The 23595-nt window shown below is 46.3% G+C and overlaps 1 protein-coding gene across 3 annotated transcripts in view; it reads right to left on the minus strand.

Moving 5' to 3' along the window:
* Positions 1–20605, minus strand: part of LOC106744786 (PR domain zinc finger protein 16-like) — a 44032-nt gene extending 23427 nt beyond the window's left edge. For 2 of the 3 annotated variants that reach the window (XM_014619823.1, XM_014619822.1), the window contains exons 1-3: positions 20125–20605; positions 14653–15033; positions 13627–13823 (exon numbers count right to left, since the gene is read on the minus strand). In XM_014619823.1, coding sequence (XP_014475309.1) covers positions 13627–13823; positions 14653–15033; positions 20125–20173 — 627 coding nt within the window. In that variant the 5' untranslated portion in view covers positions 20174–20605. Of the gene's footprint in view, positions 1–13626; positions 13824–14652; positions 15034–19914; positions 19934–20124 lie in introns of those variants that run through there. The other variant, XM_014619824.1, reaches the window with a different exon arrangement.
* Positions 20606–23595: the final 2990 nt, after the last annotated feature.

Here is a 23595-nt window from a genome sequence, read left to right on the forward strand (position 1 = left end):
ACGCTGGAAATGCGAGAGTTAAAGATAAAGGATTGTATGAGTTGAACGTCGGAAATTTACATACATTTATAACTACAAGTTCTTTTATCCGAGAACTACTTTGGGACGACAAGTTGCGCTAATTTACGACCCTCGTTTTTCTCACCATGAAAACTCGAGAACTCTACGAGACGGAGGAAGCAAGATGCATCAGCGAGGCTATCTCAGTCAGAGGAGATTTTCATGAGCGGTCAAGACAGAACGAGCAGGCGTAGCAGGTAATATAACCCTAAAGCGACACATCTTGCATCTCGGATCATCCGCAGGGAAAATCTCAGAAGGCTTCTACATTTGTTGTCTTGCTACAAAAATCGCGTGGTCGCTTCTTCCCTTTTGTAATATCACACTTACAACAAAACCAGGCTCACGGAAGGTATTTCGCTTAGGCTTTACCGGAGATCCAAAAGGGAAAAAAGGAAGCTACCGGACCCTCGCGACAGATCCTCGTGCCGCTTTCTATATGGTCCCTCATAATCGACATTTCACAGCGCGCATCGTTGTTGGAACTCGAAAGGTGGGCAGCCTTCGCCGAGGCGAAGGGACAATGTGCGATCGATCGAAATTTAATGGAAATCTGTACGTTCCTCTTGTCCGACATTTGAACGAAGTTTTCACGACGGAGCCGCGACAGAATCCGCACGCGGCTTTGTAAACAGTCCCGTTGTATTTGAGTTCTCCGCATGTCGTACAGTGTGATTAAATACTTGGCTCATATTTTTGTACCGTCAGCTAAAAATATTCCTTTGACTCATTAGCGAAATTTGTGCAGCGCAAGGAAGATAAATTTAAATGAAAGCAGTATGGCGATGCATTTTCATTCGGAAAGCTCGTTTCATAAAAATCTGCACACGAACGTGGTGATGATAGAAGCGCATCGAGAACAGAAAGTATCCCTGAGTACGGCGACAGCCAGCGAAAGTTATGAATAAAACGGATCGATAGTGGATGATAGCCCCACGATGGTCGACGCAAAAATGCTTTTAGCCGACACAGCATGTCCTCCCCCTCTTGCGGAGAAAATCCACCCAGCAAGTTGGCCGACTCGCAGAACTCGACGGGATACATTTTTCTGGGATAAAAAAACTTTTATCGGTGTTTGATGTGTCGTGAAAAGTTTCTAATTACTGCCGTAAAATGTCAATTTTAAGTCAATTTTAAGAAATATTTACTTGAGACATGCACCAATTTCCCATAATCTTTCGTTATCATCTTCGCGCATTGAAAATTGTCTTTATCGAGAGAAAATTTCAAAGATACATCACGGGCATCATGATTTACGAATTTATATAAAATAGAGAAAGCAAAGAGAGAGCAAAGGAGGAAATCGATTATACAAGAAAATAAAAATGAGTGCGTATCCAATCGCAATAATAGGCCTAGGAATAGATAAATCCAATTGTCCACACGCCCCGACGTTCATTGATTTTCAACTTTATCAAAAACACGGCGGCGCACGAACGAACAATTGATCGCCATTATTAATATCAACTTACCGGGTGCAATAAAAGCGTAACGCACCGTACGTATACATCATAGGAGGTAACAGCGAGTAAGCGAGATTACGCTCGTGTGACACAACAATGGCGTATCGAATTTCATTTTCATCCCCTTTCCGCGGCAGAAGAAGCGAGAGTAAGCGTGAAAGGGAGAGAGAAAGGGAAAGAGAGAAGCAGGAGATATCGTTTCTCGTAAACATCAACTGCGCTGGCGCACCGGCAAATTTCCCAGAGAGTCGTCGACGCGCTCTCCGCTGTTTCGGGAAATTCGTGCGCGACGAGAGAGGGTGAGCGAAACGGTCAATTATCATCCCCTAAATAACGGAACTGTTTACGAGTTTAGGCGTCACGTAGCGCCAGGCGTCGATCCTTACGACCGACCGAGCGAGGCATTAGGCACGGCGACATCTTTGCTTAATTTCCTCTCCGGTGTCGCGGAGGAACGAGCGGGCGAGCGAGCGAGAAGAGGAGTCCTGGAGGCAGCCCGCTAGTCTTAATTAACGCTTGATTAATCCCGAGGAATCGTCCGGAATCCCTTCCGTCCCGTTTCTCGCCCGAGAGTGCTCGCGATTCTCCTCTCGCACGCGAAGTCTGATCGCAGACCCGTGAAAATTACCGCGAGGCGCGTGCGAATCTCCGTACGACGATTACTCCGCCGAGACGAATTCTCCTCCACGGCGAGATCACGCGGATGACGTATTAATTGATGTAACGCGCGAATCGTTTTCGCTTGATTGGAATTCAGCGTGTCGCCGCCTTTGCGCGCGTTCCGCGCGTTTCTGTGAAATTATGCACGATTTAACGACACACGTTCGCACGAATAATTGCATTACCTCGTCCATTTTAAGCGACGCCGACGCGGGTTGCACGTAGTTCGGAAAGCCGCCGGAAGTTATATATTTCGCGTACAGCCGAGTTCATTCTTCACGTCCAGTTAATACCTGGCTCTCGCGCCTGCGAAGTTCAGAGGAAACTTTGACTTTTTAGTTAGATCTCCCACTTAGATTTTTCAGATCGGAATGACGTATTTAAAATCGTTCAGTTGTTTTATATTTTAAAAAAATCAGGGATATACAAAATAAATTTATATGAGATATGCGAGAATATACAAGATATATAGGGTTTATCAAAAGTGAGGAAACAGTGAAATATCTTTAAAATGTAGCAATTGATCAAAAAAATGGCTCAGACAAAAGTTACAGAGTTAGAAGGGGAATATAAGTTGGCGATTTTAACTTCGTTGAATAATCAATAACTCAAGGTCATTATAAGGTCAACTTAATTTTTTTAAACGTAATCATATTATTTTTTAACATAAATCGATTCTTCTGCTCATTCCACATATAAAAATACTATGGTAAATAAAAAAGAATACTTTTCGAGATATTTTACTTTTTTCTGATATTTTTCGGTACAAATTTCTATTTTTTGTACAAAATGTGAACAATTTGGTCTGAGCCATTTTTTGTCAATTGTTTCTTCTTTAAGATATTTTACTGTTCCCATATTTTTAATAAACCTCGCATATTTGGTATTATTCGGACATATAACTTCCAGTTAAATTATTGCAGAAAGGTCGCGCTAATTTAATTTACAAAGTTCACCTTGCCGAATTACCTCGGACAATATCGGCGGAACTTCATTCGCCGAAGGCACTGAGCATTTTTTCCTCGATCGCGTATACATGTTTCTCTACTCATACTTGACCCACTTGACACGCGGCGAAGTAATGCAAGTAATGACAGAGCAAGCGGTGCCCTCCGACCCGTGTCTAACACGCAGCAGATGCCACCCCCGACGTGGGCGCACACGCTCGCTCGCCTTCTCTGCAGCGCGACTTCTAAGGGAAGCTACCCCCGACGTATCTAGCGGTATAAATTATATCCGAGTCGCGTCATCGCCAGCCCCTTATATGATCGATCATTAGAGAGGCTGACCCGCCGGAAAATTTGGCAAAATTTCGCCGATCTGAAAGTCCGACCCTTCAAAACAACTTCCCGCTCGCTGCGGCTCACCGCGTAACAAAGAATAATGACGGACCTTTGTTTCCAGTAAACGAGCTCGATTGTGTGTATCTTTTCCCTTTTACGATCGATCATTTGATTAATCTCAAGATCGAAGCGTCATCATCTCTTCTCAATAATACACGGTAAAAACATTTTGTTCTTGTGTTACAATCAGTCTCGGTTAAATTTTTGTGTTGAATTGGTATTCAACGTTCTTTTATGTTAAAATAATACAATTTACATGTAAGTATACAATTTATATGTAATTTATATGTAATAATACAATTTATAGGTAAGTAATATATTAACAAAGATTATGTGGTTTTAAAAATATTTTTTTTCAATAAAACAGTTGTCATCTGTTAAATCAACATGTTTTATATGTTAAATATTCTATAGAGATGTCTTTGTCTGCCAAAGACGACACTATTTTGTCGAATTGTGCTGTCTGTGTTAAAGTATTAGGATATAAAGGTTATGAAATGAAGTGCACGAGTCGTAAGAGAAAAGACCGACGTTATTTTACAAAGTAATGAGAACTATGCCTCCCGCGGTAACAGCAAAATGTGTCTTAATTTAGCATCAAACCTGCCACATCGTGGAACAGGATATTAGTCCAAGGTACACGTAGCATATTAGCGTGATAAAGAAAAAATAACTTATTGTTATATATAAAATTTGCTTATAAATAGTGTCAAAGTGTCTTATACTTTTTATATTAATTTTTGACAGACTATGTTATTTCTTGATATATTCACTTTGCGTCCAATTAATACATTTAGGCGGACCGTTGTGTGAAATTTAATACAAAATTCTTTGCTGTGTAATATTTCATATATTAAGAAAAATTTCATGTATTATTAGAGTGCGGAGAAAATGATACCGAATAAAAGACAATGATAAAATGATTGGTGCGCTCAGTTTCTTTAGTTCCAAATAAGTCACGATCAAGCGACGCGACGCTAAACGCGTTACAATGGATTGCTGTAATCGTAATCAACGCAAATTTGCGCCACGGCATACTTAAATCGGATTAAGCGTAATCGGCGGGTAATAATAACGAGCGGTAGGATAAATGCATTGAATGAACTAACGAATAAGGAGCTATGATTGAACGGATGGACGAACGGACAAGCTGAAAATCGACAGTCTCCGCGCCGAGAAAGTAGAGAAAAAGAAAGAGAGAGAGAGAGAGAGAGGGACAGTGTTTGTGTGTGTGTGTGTGTGTGTGTGTGTGTGTGAGATAGACAGAGAGAGATCGCAAAATGCACATCTTGGTTGGCCGAGATCCTTCATCCTTTGCGCAGCGTGCGGGACAATTAAGTCAACGCTGCGATTCACGAGGCCCCGAGCTAGCCGGGGGGTGGCTTGATTTATGCAGGGCAATAGTCGAAAGCACACACGAAACGCCTCCGGGCTGCAATGTATTCCTGTGTGTATATTGAACTTAGACTACCTCCCTGTGCTGGACCAGATTAGTTCGGTTATTGTATCAAGGCCCGCGCGCTCGCATGCACACACAATCTGTCAACTCGGAGCTACACGGCAATCTTAAGAGCTAAGTGGAGTCTACGTGCGAAAATAGACAATAAATATTCCGCAATCGCGAGAATTTCCCAGTCGACGTCCGATGAAGCGATGTTCTTTTTTCGCTTCCTTCCTTTCGTCTTCGTATGCCCCCCCTCCCCCGAACCTACTGAACTTTATATTATATTGGGATGTTAGATGCCATGTTAAGAAGCCGGAAGCGTGCCGAAATAAAGAGTGGGTAGAACAAGTATTATTTCCTGTTCCATCTAGTGATTCCTGATTGGTCAACGATTTTCTATGATTTTTTCAATCCGAATGTACTAATTTATTTGTGAAAGGTGGTGTTCGAGCCATGTTGTTCATAGTTTTACAATTTTCCATGGCACGGAATTTTAACATTTTCTTGTTCATCCTATCCCTTCTCAATAATATAATTTTATCAATTATGGAAATTAAAAATGCGATACTTTGAATGAACTGATATTTTTGACTGAAATAGTACATTAGGAAAAGATACAGATAATACTTATTTTCTGTCTCATTTCGTCTATTCCCTCTTATGACACTTAGCATTCTATTATAATATAAAATTCAATGGTCGAACCGCGACATTGTCCGAGACAACGACTCGGCGCGTCGAGCGAGCGATCACAGCGTTATAATGAGCAACACTTCGTTTCGCCCTGGCAAAAAATTAAATCCAATCATCGGACGCCGGCCTGATGCACACTATATAATTTCAATCGCTCCCAACATTTTGCCTCGGCCCGGAAAAAATTCAATCAGTGCCGCTGGCTGATGCACACTCCGTAATTTCATTGGTTCGCGCGCGAGGGTCATTGGTCCGGTCAAACAGGCCGGGGCCTGCATTTCAAAGTATTTTGCTATACCGAATGAACTTGTTTTTTCCCCCCGTTCGCGACAAAACAATTACCACCATTGATTGGTCGTCGATTCACGGGTTAAATTGGGTTTACATTTTAAACGCGCGGCAGGTAGGTTTGCACGGACGCAATAGAAATTACGAATAGCGATCAATTGCTCGCCGATCGGCGCGTCTGAGGCCTGACGGAAGCTTCGGTGCGCGCCAGAATGAGAAATATTCGGCATGCTCGTGCATCATTTATCGCGGAAATGCTGCTCGCGCGCGCGTGTGTCGGCAGGTGTTTGCACATCGTCTCGTTTTAAGTTGACACACGTGTACCCCCGTTAAACATAGCGCGTCGGTCAGTTTCAAATTCACCGTGTCTTCTATCCTCTTTTATTAAAGCGAGGATAAAATTGTGCGGCGCTGTGTTGAAATTTACCCCAAGAGTTTCAGCTCACAGATACGCGGTTGCCCGCTCGCATTTCGATTCGGACGTGTTCTCTTTGTGCGCGGACGCAAGCAGACAATCGACCACGCGACGATCGTATCCGACGGTTCTTCAAGTTCTCGTCCTCGAATACCCGCGATTCCTCATAACCGCTCCCACCCACGCGAGGTAATACTTCCCGCGAATCGTGAGACGATCGTTGGTGACATCAAAGGCGGCGATTGTTTCACGTAAATTATAACCGGCAGTGCACTTGGTCGACTTCTCGTTATGAGTTGGCGAACAAGTTCAATTAAGTCCACGCCTGAGAAGACGAAGAACGGCTTCCTACACACGCGGAGGCCCTATCCCGCGCTGAATAACACCATCGACCCTGTGAAACCACCCCAATCGTCGCGATGAGAAAGAGAGAGAGAGAGAGAGAGAGAGGCGAAACAATGACTGTACGAAAGCACAGGAAAGCGCCGATCACTCGTCTGCCGTCGCAAGTTCAGAAGAATTTAATGTCGCGACTTGAGCGAGAGAAAAACGCGTCTCGCTTTGTCGTACAATTAACACCGAATGTGCAATTAGTAATTTCAGAAAACGACGAAACACGCGAAAATGCTTAACGACGAAGTAACATATTGTATAGCTATATTAAATATATATACAATTTATAGCGTTTTAATCCGGATTCTCAAGATATTGAGACAATAAGGTCGCAAAATCAATCATCATCCCGCGAGAACGGATGAAAGGGATAAGGACGACGGCGGAGGGGTCGTGTCTTGCTCCGATGATGCCGTCGACTCGTCTGTTCCCGGCGAGATACCCGGGTCAGTCTGACGATCCGGCAACACGTGTCGGTTATGTCTATTATCGACAGATAGCGGGGTAACGAGCAAGCGAGATTTATCACCCTTCGCTGCCACCCCAGAAGCATGGCACGCTCGAGGGTGCGATGGGGTGCCAAGCGGAGACTCCGGCTTACAGTTCAGTTGGCAAAGAGAGAGAGAAAGAGAGGGAGAGAGAGAGAGAGAGAGAGAGGGGGGAAGGAGAAAGAGAGAGAGAAAAGAAAAGAGAAGATAGTTAGGCTTTAGTGGTGCTGCGTACGGCCTCTTAATGTGTTCACGCTCGCAAACGATTTCGTCGAGGAGCGCAATTTCAATTAACGCGTGGAAAAATTGAGAAATATCCGTGCGAAACCACACGATAATGATGTGTTACCTTCCCCTCTCCCCCCTCCCGTCCTGCGAACGTGGGTCGTAGGATTTTCGCCTGATTTTTGCCGCGCGCGCGTGAAATGTAGGACGTAACTAAATACACAACGCGCGGTTATTAAATATGAAAGACAGAGTTCGATATAACGCGGAGCGACTCTCGCTGGGATTCTCCGCGAGTCGCGTGACGTCCGCGGAAACGCGTTCGTTCGCGGTTTTCGCCTTCGGCTTCGACTTCGAGGATACGTCCGTGGTCGGAGCGTTTTCATCGCTCGGTGAACGCACGAAAGGGCGAACGCCGGAGATTCGATCGCCGAAGTTGAAGGCGAGTAAATTTAAATGTCAAAATACGCGCTTTAACGGCACGGGTCGCACAAAGGTGTATCATATCTCTATTAACATAATGCGAGAAGGTGCTCACTCGCGCCTCGCTAGTAACGGGACCTGGCGAAACCCGTCAATCAAAAACCCGATCCTCGAGAAAAGGACTAGTTAGCCCTGGCCGCCCTTGCATCCTCGCGCCCTTGCGAGAAGTAACGTATGCGCCGCTCGGTGCATGCCGCTTTTGTAGAAAAAAACTTTTTCGAAACTGTTACGTTATATTATGCGCCGCGCCGGGGATCGCGTCCTCCGTCTCACGCACCGCCGCTCCTGCGCAGGTTTTCTCGCGACACTCACAGGTCAACTTCAGGACCGTACCGTCCCCTTTGTCGAACCCATAAAGCGCGGCCTCGTGAAGGGAAGCACGCGGGAAAGAAAATCTCTCCTTCGCGGAGCGACATAACGAGAGGTGTTTTTTCGCACGAGTACGACGTCCTTCGACCGAATCCTTCGACTCCCACGAATTACGGTGGTCAAAATATTGATTTAAAATCGCAGCCTGGATCGCGGAGGGGAGAATTCGCGAAAAGTGTGCGAAAGGATACACGTGTGTCTCTGCGACATCGTTTCGCGAAATGAAAGAGGCGTTTAAAAGAGGCAGAGAAACGCGATTCGCGGGGTGCTCGGAGCGCGCATTACACGGTTGTTCGATCGTCCTGCGTCCTTCTTGGCCAGTATTCGCATAGATGACCACGACGTATGGGAAGAGGGCAGGAGAGGAGGGAGGGGGAGATCCTTTGACATTCCGGCGCGTCAGACGCGTGACAGCTCGGACAATAACGGAGATCCCGGCGTCACTGATTGTCACTTGTTTCTTGCCATTTCTCCTTCTCTCTCTTTCTCTCCTCGATCCTGGCCGCGAATCCTGGCATGCGGCCACTCCAGCGCGACCGACGACGTCGCCTCGGCTCTCTTTCTCTCATTTCAAATTCAAATACGGGAAATCGCAAGACGGTGAAAGCGTAACCCTACGCCTTGAGAACTGGCGAGCGACGAATCCCGCCGACCGGGATCGGCTATCGATTTGACATGCCCAACGCGAGCCTCGGATGCAGGAGGAGGGAAATGGTCGTGTTGCACTTGTGTGCACTAAGGTAGTTAATAAGGACGTTAGGCCGCACCATGGACGGATAGGGGGAGGTGGTAGAGCGAAGGGAGGTGAGAGAGAGAGCACATAATGTGCTTCATTGTCGAATCACTTCCGGGGCTTGACCGGCAGTAACGCCCTGAAGACCAGTTCGCGTGGACAATGTCCTCGGATAATAGGCGCCGATGTGCGCTCTATTGTCGGCCTAGAACGACGGACGCGCGGATTGTCTAGAATACCTACTTCAGGATAAACCGAGAATTTAATAACGTCGGCAATGCGATCGCCATCGTAGTTCCACCTACGATTCTCGGCAAATCTCACGAACGGGATCCGCGTGTCGTTTTGATCTGCGATGACCTGCGAGCCGGCGAACATGGGGCGAAGAGTGCCGGTGTGACTCAAAATTGTGCCGAGAGGTACCCCGGTAGAAATATATGCAGTTTTCCTAGATTCCATTCAGTTTCTGTCTATTAATGTATTCTCATTGCACGTTGTACACGGGAAAAGATTATTTTTAAATCGATGATGGATATCTCTCATGCGTAAGCAGGAATGTTATTATCTTCATAGAAAGTGTTCAGTCTTGATTTGGTTGAATTTGTATCGATGCAAGTATTACTTGCATTCAATTCAAGACTAAAAATCTTTTAAGAATATCATAATATTCTAGCTTATATATGAGAATATCTATTATTGATTTTCTTTCTATGTAACAATTGTAATAGGTTTTTCCTCGCGCTAAATTGAACGAAACATGAATCACAACGCGGTTAATGTCGACCTAACCGATGAGCTGCATTCATATCGACACGACGACATCACTATGCGAAATGGAACTCGTGCTGTTGACGATAGCACGTTTTCTCGAGAATCACCATTAATATGATTTGTCAGTCGCATACGTCTCTAACAGCGGGCTTTTCCGGTCGATTTGCCGAAAAAGTGCCTCGTACGAGGCGCGTGCGGCCGCTTCAGCATGAAAAACAAGCGGTTACTCCGGTCCTTCTTTTCTCCCACGTGACCGCGCCGAAAAGCGAGCGGTCTCCGAGTCAAGAGACCACGCGAGGGGTTGCCGGCAACCACGTGGAAAAAACGCCGCCGGTTTCAATATGTAGACGAAGAAAAGTGAGAAGGAAAATACCCGGGAAGCGGGAGAGCGCGCGAATAGCCGAAAGAGTGGGGGAATCTCGTGGGCGTAAACCCGACGTGAATGATTTTTCGGTGTGGAGTATACTCGAGGGAAAAGATCTCGGAAAAGATTTAAATGTCCGCGCACGTAAACTGAGGTAAATAAGAGATCCCTTTCGAATGCAAGTTTAAGCACCTTTAAAATATCCCTCATATTTTGTCACTAGAAATACTCGGTCGGTTTTGTTACGAATCGCACATGACGATGATTCGCGTTGCACTTGGTGGCGCGTGCGTGTTAAAAAGACAGAATTTGAAATATTCTTTACATTGATATAATATGATAAATAATATTTTCTAAAAGACAAAATTCGCGAGCTCGCGTGCCGTGAAATAAATCATTCGTTCGACACATCGTTTAAACGACGTTTACTGTCCAGCACGTTAATTCCCGTTACGGTTTATACACACCCCGCATATCACGCTGCATTAGGCTAATAGATTTTTGCGCATTCGGGCGATACACGCAATCATTTTTCAAACGTGTCTACCGTAACGCCGACCAACATCGTGCAATAAACGCAACTCGGTTGATCATTTAACTCGGGTTCTCGAAATCATTCGGCAAATTGAAGCCCAGCCCTCACGCGAGGGGTCTCTCGGCCGAGTGAACTTAAGCCTTAGATTGGTTTAGTCGCCACGCAGGCACGCCGCAGGTCGGTCGTCCTGCGGATCACGCGTCACCGAACGGGATACATCGGGAGAGCGGAGAGAATCCCGATCTACCCTCCGCCGTCTCATTCACGTTTTTTCTTTCTTCTTCTTCTATTTCTTCCTTTCCTCTTGTATTTTATTTCACCCTTTTTTCCGGCGGACTCGGAAAAACGAGGTGGAAACCTCGCGGCAGGTGATGTAATGGTGATACCTAAACTATCGACAACCAATTCCCAGATTCGGGTCCCGACAATAAGCCAAACCCCTCGTAAGGACGACGACTGTTATTTTGCCTCTTTCTTCTGAATGTTCAAGTTACGCGTATGGCGAAATAGCGTAGACTTTTTCCCGAAGCTTGGAAATAAACCTTTGCCTTTTTATTTGGAAGAAATGACAGACTGTGAAACAATTGCGAAATCAACAGGAACTAACCAACAAAAACGATAGGTGCTCTGAGAATCTGATGATGATTCTTACGCCTGGAAGGATCTTATCTCGTTCTGCTTAATTGAAAGATTATTACACGTTTGTCGCCAAGCGAGTCGATACGTCTAGATTGGCCAGAGAAATTGATTCGACGCGATCACCCCAAATTCGGTAATCCTATAAAAACTTTCCGATCTTCCGCGGGAAATTTCAGAGTGGATAAACAGCGAGGAAATTTGGGGCGAATGTCGGTTTCGAGCTGTACGTTTCCCCTCTGTCGATCTCGCGCCTCGAGAACTTCGAGGCGAGTTTCCCGGAGGATGTGAGAAAAGGATTAGGATCGGGGAAGTAACGTGTGAATCGATCGAAAGGGAGTCTTTTTTGCCTCACCGGATTCCAGAAAAGGTTTGTGTGGTCTGTTAACTGTCCTAGGCATTCGTTATCGACATTGTCATGGAAATTGCAAGACACCCTATCGCCCTGATTTCAATTTTTCTATATTTAACAAGCCTCCGAATTTCACACGATAAAATATTTCCGTGACCTCGTGATAAAATTAAGACAATTCGACCGCCTTTGGAAACCGAATAAGAGATCTGGGTGATTTTGGGAAACTCTCTCTCGGCTTTTACGGCCCGGTTCGTGCGGCCGTTCCGAATAAACGCGGATCGACGTGAGAAATCGCGGCCGAATCTCTCTCGCGATGTTTTCCCTCTCACGCGCGCGCTCGTATAGTACGTTTACGCGCGTGGGGTTGATAGATCGGCCCGGCGAAACGAAGGGGTAGTTTGGCTTTAATCGATCCTGTAATCGCCGGTCCGACAGTTGGCCCCGGCTGCCTTTTTGTCGGCAGTTAGATGGATGGTGCCATTTACATTTTGTCAGTGCGACATGCGCTAACGCCGCCGCTATCATATCTATCACACCCTCTGGACCAGTACCCGATCAGTTTCCTACTGTCCAAATCCGGAAATCTTTGCGTGCTCGCGACACAAATTTCAACGTACTTCCGGGGACGAAGTGAACCGTGAAAACCGCGAATTCGTTGCATCGGTCCCAATCTGGTATTGCCGTATTGTAATCTAAAAATATCCGACCCAGTGCGGAAACCGATATAGAATGACATTCTAGCGATACATGAGTGACATGTGCGAGCAAATCGCGAGCGCTCCCTTATTATGGCGTCAGAAAGGAGCTATCTGTTGACGATTTCACGGGCTGATTCCTCGATCGTGACTTCGAACGCCGATTTTACGGTCGACTTAGGAATGTTCGGTTCAGCGTATGCGTCTTCGAATAGATTCCGTAGGAATCTGAAAATTTCGACAGGAAATGAAAGAGAAGAGGAGAGAGAGAGAGAGAAAGAGAGAAAGATAGCTGTCCGAGACGATCCAATTGACAGATCTGTCAACGTGGATGACACCTTCGGCGAGTCGGCCAGGTGGTTGCTGTCGAAGCAAGAAGACGACTCTGTCTGCTTTTATCTCTCTTTCCCGCTCTCGCTCTCTTTTTCCTTCACCATCGCCGGCATCTGCCGGATAATACCCCGGGATTATAGCAGGAGGATAGAAAAACCCACTGGCATCGGCTCGGACGCGGAACGAAACATTCCTGCGCCGAACTCGAGCCATAAACAGATCGATCATCTTTCAAACGGTTCGACGACAACTTGAATTCGCGATGATATCGGACGAGATTCGCGTGTGAATCCTCGTGAGGCCCGAGTGTGTCATTGACGGGAGAACTGGCGTACATTCGAAAATGCCGGAGGCTTGATCATTTCGAATCTCTCTCTCATGCACACGTCACGCCGAAAGCGAAAATCGATATATTTCAGCAACGGTGCAAAATTTTGTCCTTCGAAGAAGTAAAGATTTTATATATTTATTTGCAATAACATCGAACTAACTATCCTCGTACGGATATGTATTACGTGAAAGTATTCTCACTTTTCGTGAATATTATTTTCCGTTCCCTCACACAAATAAGACACCGGCAATCGCGTATTTCCTTTTCATTAATTCGACGTTGGGAAAAATACTCGTCGCGCTAATCGGACAAAACTTCTCGGGAGAAGAAAAGAGAAGCGAAAAGAGAGCGGCACGGAGGACTATCTCGCGACATCGAGAGCGCGGCAAACATCTTTCGTTTCGAAAGGTCAGTTTGAGCTGATCGAGCACCTATTCGCTTTACGACCGCCTCAGCTACTACCTCCACTCGAAAATTCGAAAGCGGGCGAAAGCGATAAACGCGCACACACGTCTATACACACCGCGGGAGAAGAAATATACGACTCACCTCCCACGCGTAACGGGGGTTAAAAGGCTCGCTCGCCCATTTGCCGAGGAACGGGCCGAATCTGGCACCACGAGGGATGTCTTTGCGCGCCCGTACGTGCGGGCCTCCGGGCGCCGAGCCGCCGACTTCGACCTCAGGCACCGGTGACACCCATTCGCGACTCGACTGATCCTTGGGCTCCTGCTTTATCGCGTCTTCTGTGGACATGCAAACGTTAAGGAAGATGTCAAGATATCTGTGAGTCACTCACTCGTGCTGGCACTCGCGTCGAATCGCACGATCGCGGCTTTCCCGAACGATATATCGCCCATTCACAATGATTCGTTCCGAACTAGATCTAATGGGTTAAGCCTATGACTTGCCCACACCCCGTTTTATCTAGGAAAATCATAACACAGCAGCTATACATAGGGTGGCAAAATGTATGCATTAATGGCTGCGTTTCGCTGAAAGAAGGCAGCTAAATAAGCGCGTTCGTGTTCCGCGCTGATTCTTCGCTGAACAACATTTACACCGTTAAAAATGTTCTTAAAAGTAATAGCGTTTCTGCTAGTAAATTTTAGATTTTTATATTAAAATTTGCAATCTTGAAGACCTTCATAATATTAGTGTTGTTAGCTATAAAATAATTATGTTTCATATTTACTATGAAATCAAGGAACAAATATGAAATTTAGTATTTCTCCATCTTATTGTAATTTCCTTTAGTTCTCATATTAAATTATAACACTTTATAATATGTTACGATATATTATAAAGTTGTTATAAAGTTCTAACATTTAATAATACATGGTATAATTGTTAATATATGTATGATACAAGATTTGACGATACAAACCATTAATAAGTATCAGCGAAATAACCTGACTTTTTAATTACTTCGGACGAATTATTACGAATGGGTTATTTCAACGTGAAGACTTTGAAAGATCTGTGTTTCTCGACTCGCTGTTCCGGCAAATCACCGGAGCAAACGTCGCGAACGTTTCCGCGGCGCGACCGAAGGAGGAATGGGGTGAAACTCACGATATTCATTGCCGAAATCCCGCGTCCTCGAGTAATCCTTCCGCGCGCTCTTCTCGCTGTAATCCCAGGCCGATTTCCTCTCCTCCTCCCGCGCCGACGGCGATGGCTGATGTTCCTTTTCATAACTCCGCTGTCGGTCCATCCCCGGTGAGTAGTCGCGCTGGTGGTGATAGGCGGACCTCGACTGCGGGTTGTAATCCTGCGGGACCTCGTGCGCGCCGCCTGCCTGGAGCGGCTTCAGATCCCTGTAGACGGGATTGTTGCTGCCGCTGTTGCTGCTCACGCGAGTCGATCCGTTTTCCTCCATTTCCGCGTTCTCGCCGCCGCCACCCCCGCCGAGTACAGTCGCGCCCGGTGTCGACTCGCCTTCGTCGCTGCTTCCTGGAAAGAGAAAAGCGTCGATGGTCTTAGAGACGCGACAGATGAATCTCGGGAGGAAACGCTCGAGGGAGAGAGCACGAGGCCTCGAGTTCGCTTATAACACGATAGCGACGTCTCCGGTCGCATCGCGTCGAATTTCGATTAATTAATTTCAGCCACGATTCCGCCAAATCCCTGTGCAATTTCGTTTAATATTTCGTCGAAGTCATTTCAGCTACAGTTTCGTAAAATCTTTATTCAATTTCATTTGACGGCTCACGTTCGTTTCGAGGCTCAGGAAAATTTGCTGCCAGGGAATCGTAGATCCCGTCAACGGTGCCGTCAGTTTGATCGAGATAAAGTGAACGGCGTGGGTCGTAAATCAATAGCGTTCGATCCATCGATCGGCACGCTTCGTGAAAATCCTCCATTTGACGCGCGCCCGGCGCGATTCGAAAGGTCACGCCGTTCGCTCTCGTTGCGATCAACCGACGACACGTTGCGCGCCATTTGCGAAAATCCAATTTACCGGGAAGGATTTGCGCGCAAGAACGGTGATGAGAGACGAAAGACTTTTCGGAACGTGACGTATCGATTGGTCATTTCTGGGAAAACGGCGGCTCGTTGTTCCCGCAATAAAGTCGCGGTTCGTGATATTAAACGCGAGTGCGAGCGTTTTGTTGCGAGAAAGGTCGTGGCTCCGTGTAAACTCCGGCGTCTCGGTGAAGGTCGGAAAATCGTCGTGTGCGTTTCGCACGAGAGCTAAAATGAATTTGTTTGCCGCCCTCGCTCCCTCCCCCCCCCCTTTCCTTCTTTAACTCTCTTCCCGCCTGCTCTTTACGACTCGACGAAATCCTAGGCACACAAGGACAAGTGTCAATTGAAGCGAGCTATCTGCCGCGGAGCGTTTCTCCGACGCAGCTGCCGCGTGCATGCGGTGACACCCAAGCTGAGGATGTTTGCTGTGATAAGGATTTTATTGTCCTCCTGTCGGCTGTTTTCGATGCACCGTGACACCATCCAGTGCGACGGGCATCCGCGAGAAACGGAACTCTATCAATCGCGTGTTATCAAGCGATTTCGCGCAGTTACCGTTCGCAAACAACTCGTCGCCTGGGTCCAAAATAGAAAAAAAAATTACGAACGCAATTTTATAGTTTCAAAGCTTCGGAAAAAAACAAAACTATTTCTTTCCACATTTTTCCGCGGACATTTCGTTTCTTATCTTCTTTATGGAAAAATGTAAATGTAGTGGGCTTTAGCCGGGAATACGTGAATTTTTCTAACCGAATTTTCGTATCCTCGGGACAGAAACTTAAGAAATCCGTGGAAAAGTGGGGAAGAAACGGGCCTTTTCCGGAACTTTAAAACTATACGCAATCTGATTTATCACAAAAGGATGTAAATCATTTCGAAAAAATACGTTTCCAAAATATCTATTCGCACCTGCGGAAAGTATCAGACCTATTTGTTATATCCATTATCCGCACACGCGCGACAATTATATCACGCACGAGGCGGCGAAGGAACATCGCGCGAGAATCTGGATTTGTTTGAAGAACTCACACCGACCGGATGCGAGCCCTTTTTAATGGCGGCTCTTATCTCCGAATCGAAAGATATTCTCGCGGTGTATCGGCTATCTAAAAACAAACTATGAACTTTATGCGCGTCGTCGTCGTTCGCTCAGCGGAGGAACCTGCGAAGATCGAGAGTCCTCTGCAAACAGCGCGAGTTCCGTGTGAATCGACGACTAAGCAAATGATCGCTTTAGCGACGAGCTGGCAGGTGTATCGAAGGAGGAATATAGAAACGGTCGAGAAGATGAACAGGGTGAAAAGAGGGGGGGGGGAGAGAGGGAACGAAGGACTGCGATTCCTTGGAGAGAAATGTTCTCACGATTGCGATTTCGACGTCGCTTAATTAAATTAAATCCTCGTCGGATGCGTCATTCTCGAGATCGAGAGTTCACCGGGCCGCGAAGAAGCGAGAAGACGATACGTTCTCGACGTAGCGTGGCCGAGCGCACGCGAGAGACGGCTCACGTCGCGTGGCGCAATAAAACGTTAAAAGTATCAATTTTACGACGCCCCGGCTCAATTCCATTCTAATAGAGAGAGTAAACAAAGACTTAAGGATCCGCCGTCTTACGTCGGCGACGCGGCCGAGTCGTAAAAGAAAACGGTGATCCTGCGAGGCATGCTCGTCGACACGAAGCTCCGGGAGATAGGACGTCTGCGAGAGTCGATATCGGCATGTGTCACTGCTAATGGGAAAAAATAAATCGCTGATAATAAGCCGAGAAGGGGGAGCGCGTAGAGAGACTCTAAGATTACTAAACTGTAAATTTATACTCTCTGCTATATAGGAGACCGAGAAGAAGTCGAGCTGACGAACGTGAAGTAAGCATGCGAGTATTGTTAACGAAGTTCCGCGTATTTAACAACCGTCTTACACGGACGTATCTCCAAATTACGACAGTCTCTTGTAGAATCATAACGTGATTGCCCTCCCGGATTCATATTTCATACGCTGATCTCAGAAGGAAATAAGAGCCGCGCGAAGCGATATAAGCGTGCTTCGGAAGAAAAAAAGAACGCGATAGAACACGATACTGTTGTCCAAAATTCGATCCTAATCGACAGAATAAACATAGTTTAGCGCCGGTGTTAGTTTGCGCTGATCATGTATTATCATAAAGAAGAGAGGGAGAGAGAGAGAGCTGATCTCGCGAAGGGTAACGCCGGGTTTTACTCACGCCGGGTCCTCTCGCGCAAGGAGCCGATATGACATAAGAACAATATTTGGAAAACCCTCGAAAGCCAGGGGTCTTTGACTCCTGTGGGATACAAGTGCCGGAGTATTTTCTCCCTTGACAGAAGTACGAGTATACTTGTCGAGCCATGCGTGACAGTATCCCCGATGATAGCGCGGCTCGAGAGCCCACTAAGGATGATTAGAGCGAAGTGCCGCGGCTTTGTAGCGCGACGTTACGCCCTGGACGAATTAATCGTGGGAAGAATCCGCTTTTTATGTCAATCAAGAGATTGTACCATAAAAGCTCGACGCCCTCGTGATTATCCTGCAACTGTTCATCTCCCTCTCCTCTTTTCAAGCACACGAGAGAACCGGCAATTTCTGCATCAGACTCGAATGCGGATCAATTTCCGCTGTTTCAATATCATAAAACAGCTGGATTTCCTTCCGATGAAATGTTCGCAGGAACAGTCGTGGCCTTTCATCGCGATTCTATGTATAGAACACGTCACGGACGCTCCATAACGACGTTCCGCGAACAATGAATAATAATTACGATATTATGGGTATAGAGTATAGAGATACACGGTTAATGAAAATTATTCTATCAGTTGTCATTGTGCGTCGCGTGCTATTTACTGCGAAAATAATAATACGTGTTTATCCACACACACGGCGGTGAAGTAGTTAGTGAGTTATAAAGCAAATGACTCTTTTGCATCGCACGGGTCTATTGTGATCGATGATTGATGCGCGTGTGCGATACTTCGCGCAGTTCGCCTATCGATTGCCCGCACGTAGCTGCATGCGCCGAATATATCGGGAGTTGACGTTTCACGATCGAAGGCTTTAACAAACGATCGAGCAATGATGGATTAATCCGCCGTATTAAGTAGGCACACGAGGCCGAGTGTGCGCGCATCCAAATATTGTCGAGTGAATTTTATGCGCGCTGGGTTATCGAGGGGAGGAAATAAATTCGAAATTCACACGACAAATTGCGGCCTCATTCGCCGGAATTTCGACATTATATTCCGGATTACGGATGTTGAACGTCGGACCAACCGTTGTTTTGTATCGATCGACGTTCGAGATTAATTGCACTCGGTAATTAACTTTTTATTCGACTGTATGTAACATACCGCTACGCGAACGTTTCCTCGCGTCGATCGGACGTTCACGAGGAAAGATCGTCGTCGAGCGGAGTGAAATCTGCTGGCAAAGCATCTCGAATATCCGCGGGACAGGACGTGGAGACTGGCCGCCGGTTTCGAGGAATGTAAGCGCGACTTCCGGAAAAGATAATTAAACAAATTGGCGGCTAAAGAGATGTCGGAAGAGCGATTGCACCGTTGGCTACGTTCGCGCCCGTGCAGACCGCGTTACTCTAACCGCACAGGACATCCTGGCGATACGAGGATCCTCTGGAGAAGGCGACGTCAACGCGTTCCGTGCGGAACACGACGCGCTCTGCCCGAAAGCTCCTGCGGAATGGCGCGATTAAAAGGCACAATCTCGCTGACAATATCAGATCCCCCTACTCCATCGTGCGCAGATTGACGATTGAGGTTAATTAGAAAAACGGCTGTCGTCGGATCCTGCGGCCAGGGGGCAGTATCGTGAAACGTCGATAAGATTATCAGCGTGTCACGAAATTGCCGGGCAAAGTGGCAGGCCAAATTAGACAGAGGATCGAATCTCCGGAGTCTGGCTTCCGGACAGACTGCGGTCAAACTTCCTCGCCAATGTTTGCCGACTGGAGCACAGTAGGAGGATACTTGGCTTCGTATGCGAGTCGAGGCAAAAACGCGGCAAGCTCAAGTAACAAGTGAAATAACTTCATCGTGCAAGAAGATCCGACGCTTGCCAGGTTACACCGATTTCACTCGAAGCTGATTTTAACCAAGTAATTTTTCATTCTCGATCATCGATAAAACTGTAATTATAAACGCGAGAATGGAGCAGCTGCTCGTTAAATCATCGAGAGTTAAAAAGGTATGTTCGTTGAGAACCGGAAACGGATTCGAAGTACGTTTTAGACGTTTCTATTCGAAAGAGAATAATTTGGCCGGAAAACCACGTCGAATCGAGATCATTCCAAGTACAATATCATCATTGTCATAGTGTTTATATAGTGTTACGCACCGAGCACAAAGAATCTTGTCGCATTTCATCTTCTCCTTCCGACGACATCAATCACGTTCCAATACTGACATGACTTCGATTCGCTACTTTCTCGCTGATTTCTCTATCCGTCGACGGACGTGTAACTCGGCTATCATCGTCGCGTGTAATTTTCCGATGGGCGTTCTCCATTGGGATGTCAGTTTATGGCTCGCGATCACCCGGACTTACCGTTCATCGTGCGATCGATCACAGGCCGAGACAGATCGAGAACGTTCATCGGTGACTCGCCTCGGATCCGGAATCCTGGATCTCCCAAGCGATTCTGGACGAGACGAGGATGACTCCAATCACTCCCGGCACATGTCCCAACACATACATCGGTATCACGAGATCACGTTAACATCACGAAAATCAACGAGCGCATTCGATGGAGATCCGGGCCGTCGTCCGTCTTCATGATCGAGCGATCGATCGGTCGACTGGATCGGTTGAAAACGCGGCCGTGACGACTCGAGTCTCAGGGGGTCTGTAGATGTGAGATCGCGGGGGGTGGTTCGAGCCCTTCCAGACGGCTGACTCCAGGAAGAAACGGACAACGGGAAGAGCGCTGCTCCGTGTCAGCAGGCCCTTGGCGGACTAGAGGATCCAAAATCTGTTGAGAAGAGGATGGCACGACGAGGGTTCTCGCGGGATCCCAGGGACGATTCACGGGGTGTGGCGGGTCGCTTCTAGCGGAACCTCTGGTTGGCTCACGGGCGGAGCCACCCCTATCGCATTGGGGTCCCCACCAAGGCGACTACAGCATCCCTCGAGAGAGAGAGAGAGAGAGAGAGGAACGTGGTGCTCCGGCGGTGGAGCGTAATGCGACTGTCTGAGAGAACGCATGGAGGGGGCTAATGGGGGAGGGGGTAGCGTAACGTGACGCTGATAACGAAGGAGATTTCGCGGTGACCGAATGTCAAAGTCGAGCGTAGAATTCCTTTTCTCGGAGTCTCGGGAGCTGAGGGAGAATCGATTTTGACGGACATGCTGAGGATCGAAGACGCAACAATTCCGTGTGAATAAAAACGTGGATAATCGATCTGATTGTGTAATCGATAGAGGAAATACCTTCTTTATATCCGGTGTGAGTAGATTTTATTATATGATTCCATGAGAAATATTCGCTTCGGTATGTCCGCGTGGAGTTCATCTTATCTTATTTATTGAATTTTATTTTTGCATTGGAGTTCTTGATTTTTCTCGATTATTGGAGGGCTGAATATTATATATGAAATACGTTCGTAAGAAAGAAAGAAATATTTTATGAATAAAAAATATATAGAAAGGAGCTCTTACTGTGTATGGAAGAAAATTTGGAAAAGCGCGTCTATCTGAAAAAATATTAATTTTCTTTTTTACACGTAGGAATGCTTTGAAACTGAAATAGTTTCGGCGTGACAGACCATGGGTTTATGGGTTCAGTCGATCTGGTCTCGGGTCTGAATAAAATCGAGACTGGCGGTTGGCGTGTTATTTTTCTACATCGACGTTTTACATCTTTCCATAATAGTTGTTTCATACGCGAGAAGGGACGCGCTGACGCCAAAACCTTCGAGACTTTATTGGTAGTCGGTGGTAAGATGTCAACGTACCAAGGCATTTTTTATCGCAAAAAACCTTCGTCGGAAAGCGTCTCGACGAGGACGTGAAGCAGAAAAGACCCCACGCGGAGACAAGGTCAGCGGGACAAGCATCAAACCCCTTATTGGACAAGGGTGACCACTTTTTTCCTTGCGAAAAGTGGCTGTCACGAACCTCCCGACCAATTCCCGATTTTTTTCCAACCACACATCACAATTCGCCGTGATTTGTCCATCGGATCGACTTCAAAGTCGATCGAAGGAGTATCGGAAACGTCAATCTCGCGTATATTGTCGTGCCTTACTTTTCCATGGAAAAAAATCGCCTTCTATGAATACGTAACGTTCGTTTTAACCGCCAACGTCAAAATTTTCACAAAAATCGTTACCATCGGGAAGCTGACGTAGCGAGCCATTTCGATTACTCTCACATTCGTCCACATTTTTTCTAATTTTTTATTGAAACTCGATCTCGCGTGAAAATACGTGACAGCTATCTCGGTCATGCATATTTCTTTCTTCTCTCTCTTTCTCCTCGTCCTTATCTTATGAAAAGAAAAAGAAATAGAAAAGGAATAATCGAAAGTTATTCGTTCACGTTTATCCTGTTCATTTCGGAGACGACGATTTAAATCTCGCGCGCCATAAAATCAAGACGACCGCGGCGGGAATATATGACGGGCTGAAAGACGCCGAAACAAATCTTCATTTCTGGTAGCCGGCGAAATCGCACAGGCGCGCGCGGAAAAGCGGGTAGTAACAACGATATGACTGTGTTTCGCAGCCGGGAAGACATGTGTCGCGTGCAGTTATATCATTCTTTATGGCCGGCAACGCCGGGTACCCTTCGTTCATTCAGCGCCGACTTCGTCCTTCGCGCAATATTTGGAGGGGCTTGATTTACACCGGCATAAAAATGTCTCCATCTCGGATGTTGATATCACCTATTGCGCGCACCTTCGTGCCGTCGAGCAACGCGTCAGGAAATCGTATCCTTTGACAAGCCGAGAACGCTACACTGACCGGTTGATTTCCTGGTGGCTTCGAGACGCGCTCTATGGGCTCTCTTAATGGATAAAGTAGAGAAACGAAGATAATAACGGCGCAAAAATGACCGGCATCCTTGTTCTACAACTGTTAACGTATGCGTTACATATGCGTTATATATCTATACGCAAGTAAAATGTATCACAAAATAGCTGCGCAACGATACGTTAACGAGTACGAAATTTGTGTTTACGAGTTACACAATAAGCGATAACTCATCATACGATAACGCGATATTTGTTGTCACGTGTTCGACAGTTGATGAGTTAAATAAAATGTGTAACAAGCAAATTTGAACAATTCAATTACACAGCCGTGACGGGAAGTTAAATAACAAAATAAATATAATCAAATACTAAAATTCGTCAAATATACTGCGTACGTTTACTCCTGCGATGCATTATTTCCATATTATATGTACATTATACACACAGGTTTGGCAAATATTTATAATTAAAAGATTTATACAAATATTATTACACTAGCGTTAGCGTAATAAATTAGATATTTATTACTATCCGTTTAATATACGTAATGCCGCATAATATCGCGATTATTACGTGAAGAAGAGTGTCGGCGATCGCAACATCGTTTTCCACCTCGACGCGTATCGCGTGTGAAAATATTGTCCTTTTTATCATCAGTTGTCGTCCTTTGTATCGCGTCGTGGTTTCTCGCGAAGCATATTCGTGCGGAAATTCTCCGAGAATTGACCCCGATCGATTCTCTCACGCGTGTGACGTCGTCAGCGAAGCTGGCCGTCGACGACAACGACGACGAAGGGGGCAATAAATAACGGGAATATCAAAGGGTTATCAGATCTAAGCAGACCTCCTACGTCTGGCGCAACTTCTGACACGTGGAGTGACGATGCTGTAATGTCGGCGGCAAAGTGTGCGCGTATGGGGTGAGTTTGTGGGAGTAAAGGGGGAGGGATGAGGAGGTAGGTAGGCGCGAAGCTATTAAACTGACAGAAACACTTGCCACCCCCTCGTCGCTACCCCCGGTCTACTGCCCTCCCTCTACCTCA

This window comes from Dinoponera quadriceps, unplaced genomic scaffold (genome assembly GCF_001313825.1).
Source record: "Dinoponera quadriceps isolate SergipeBrazil2010 unplaced genomic scaffold, ASM131382v1 scaffold1471, whole genome shotgun sequence".
NCBI lineage: Eukaryota > Metazoa > Arthropoda > Insecta > Hymenoptera > Formicidae > Dinoponera > Dinoponera quadriceps.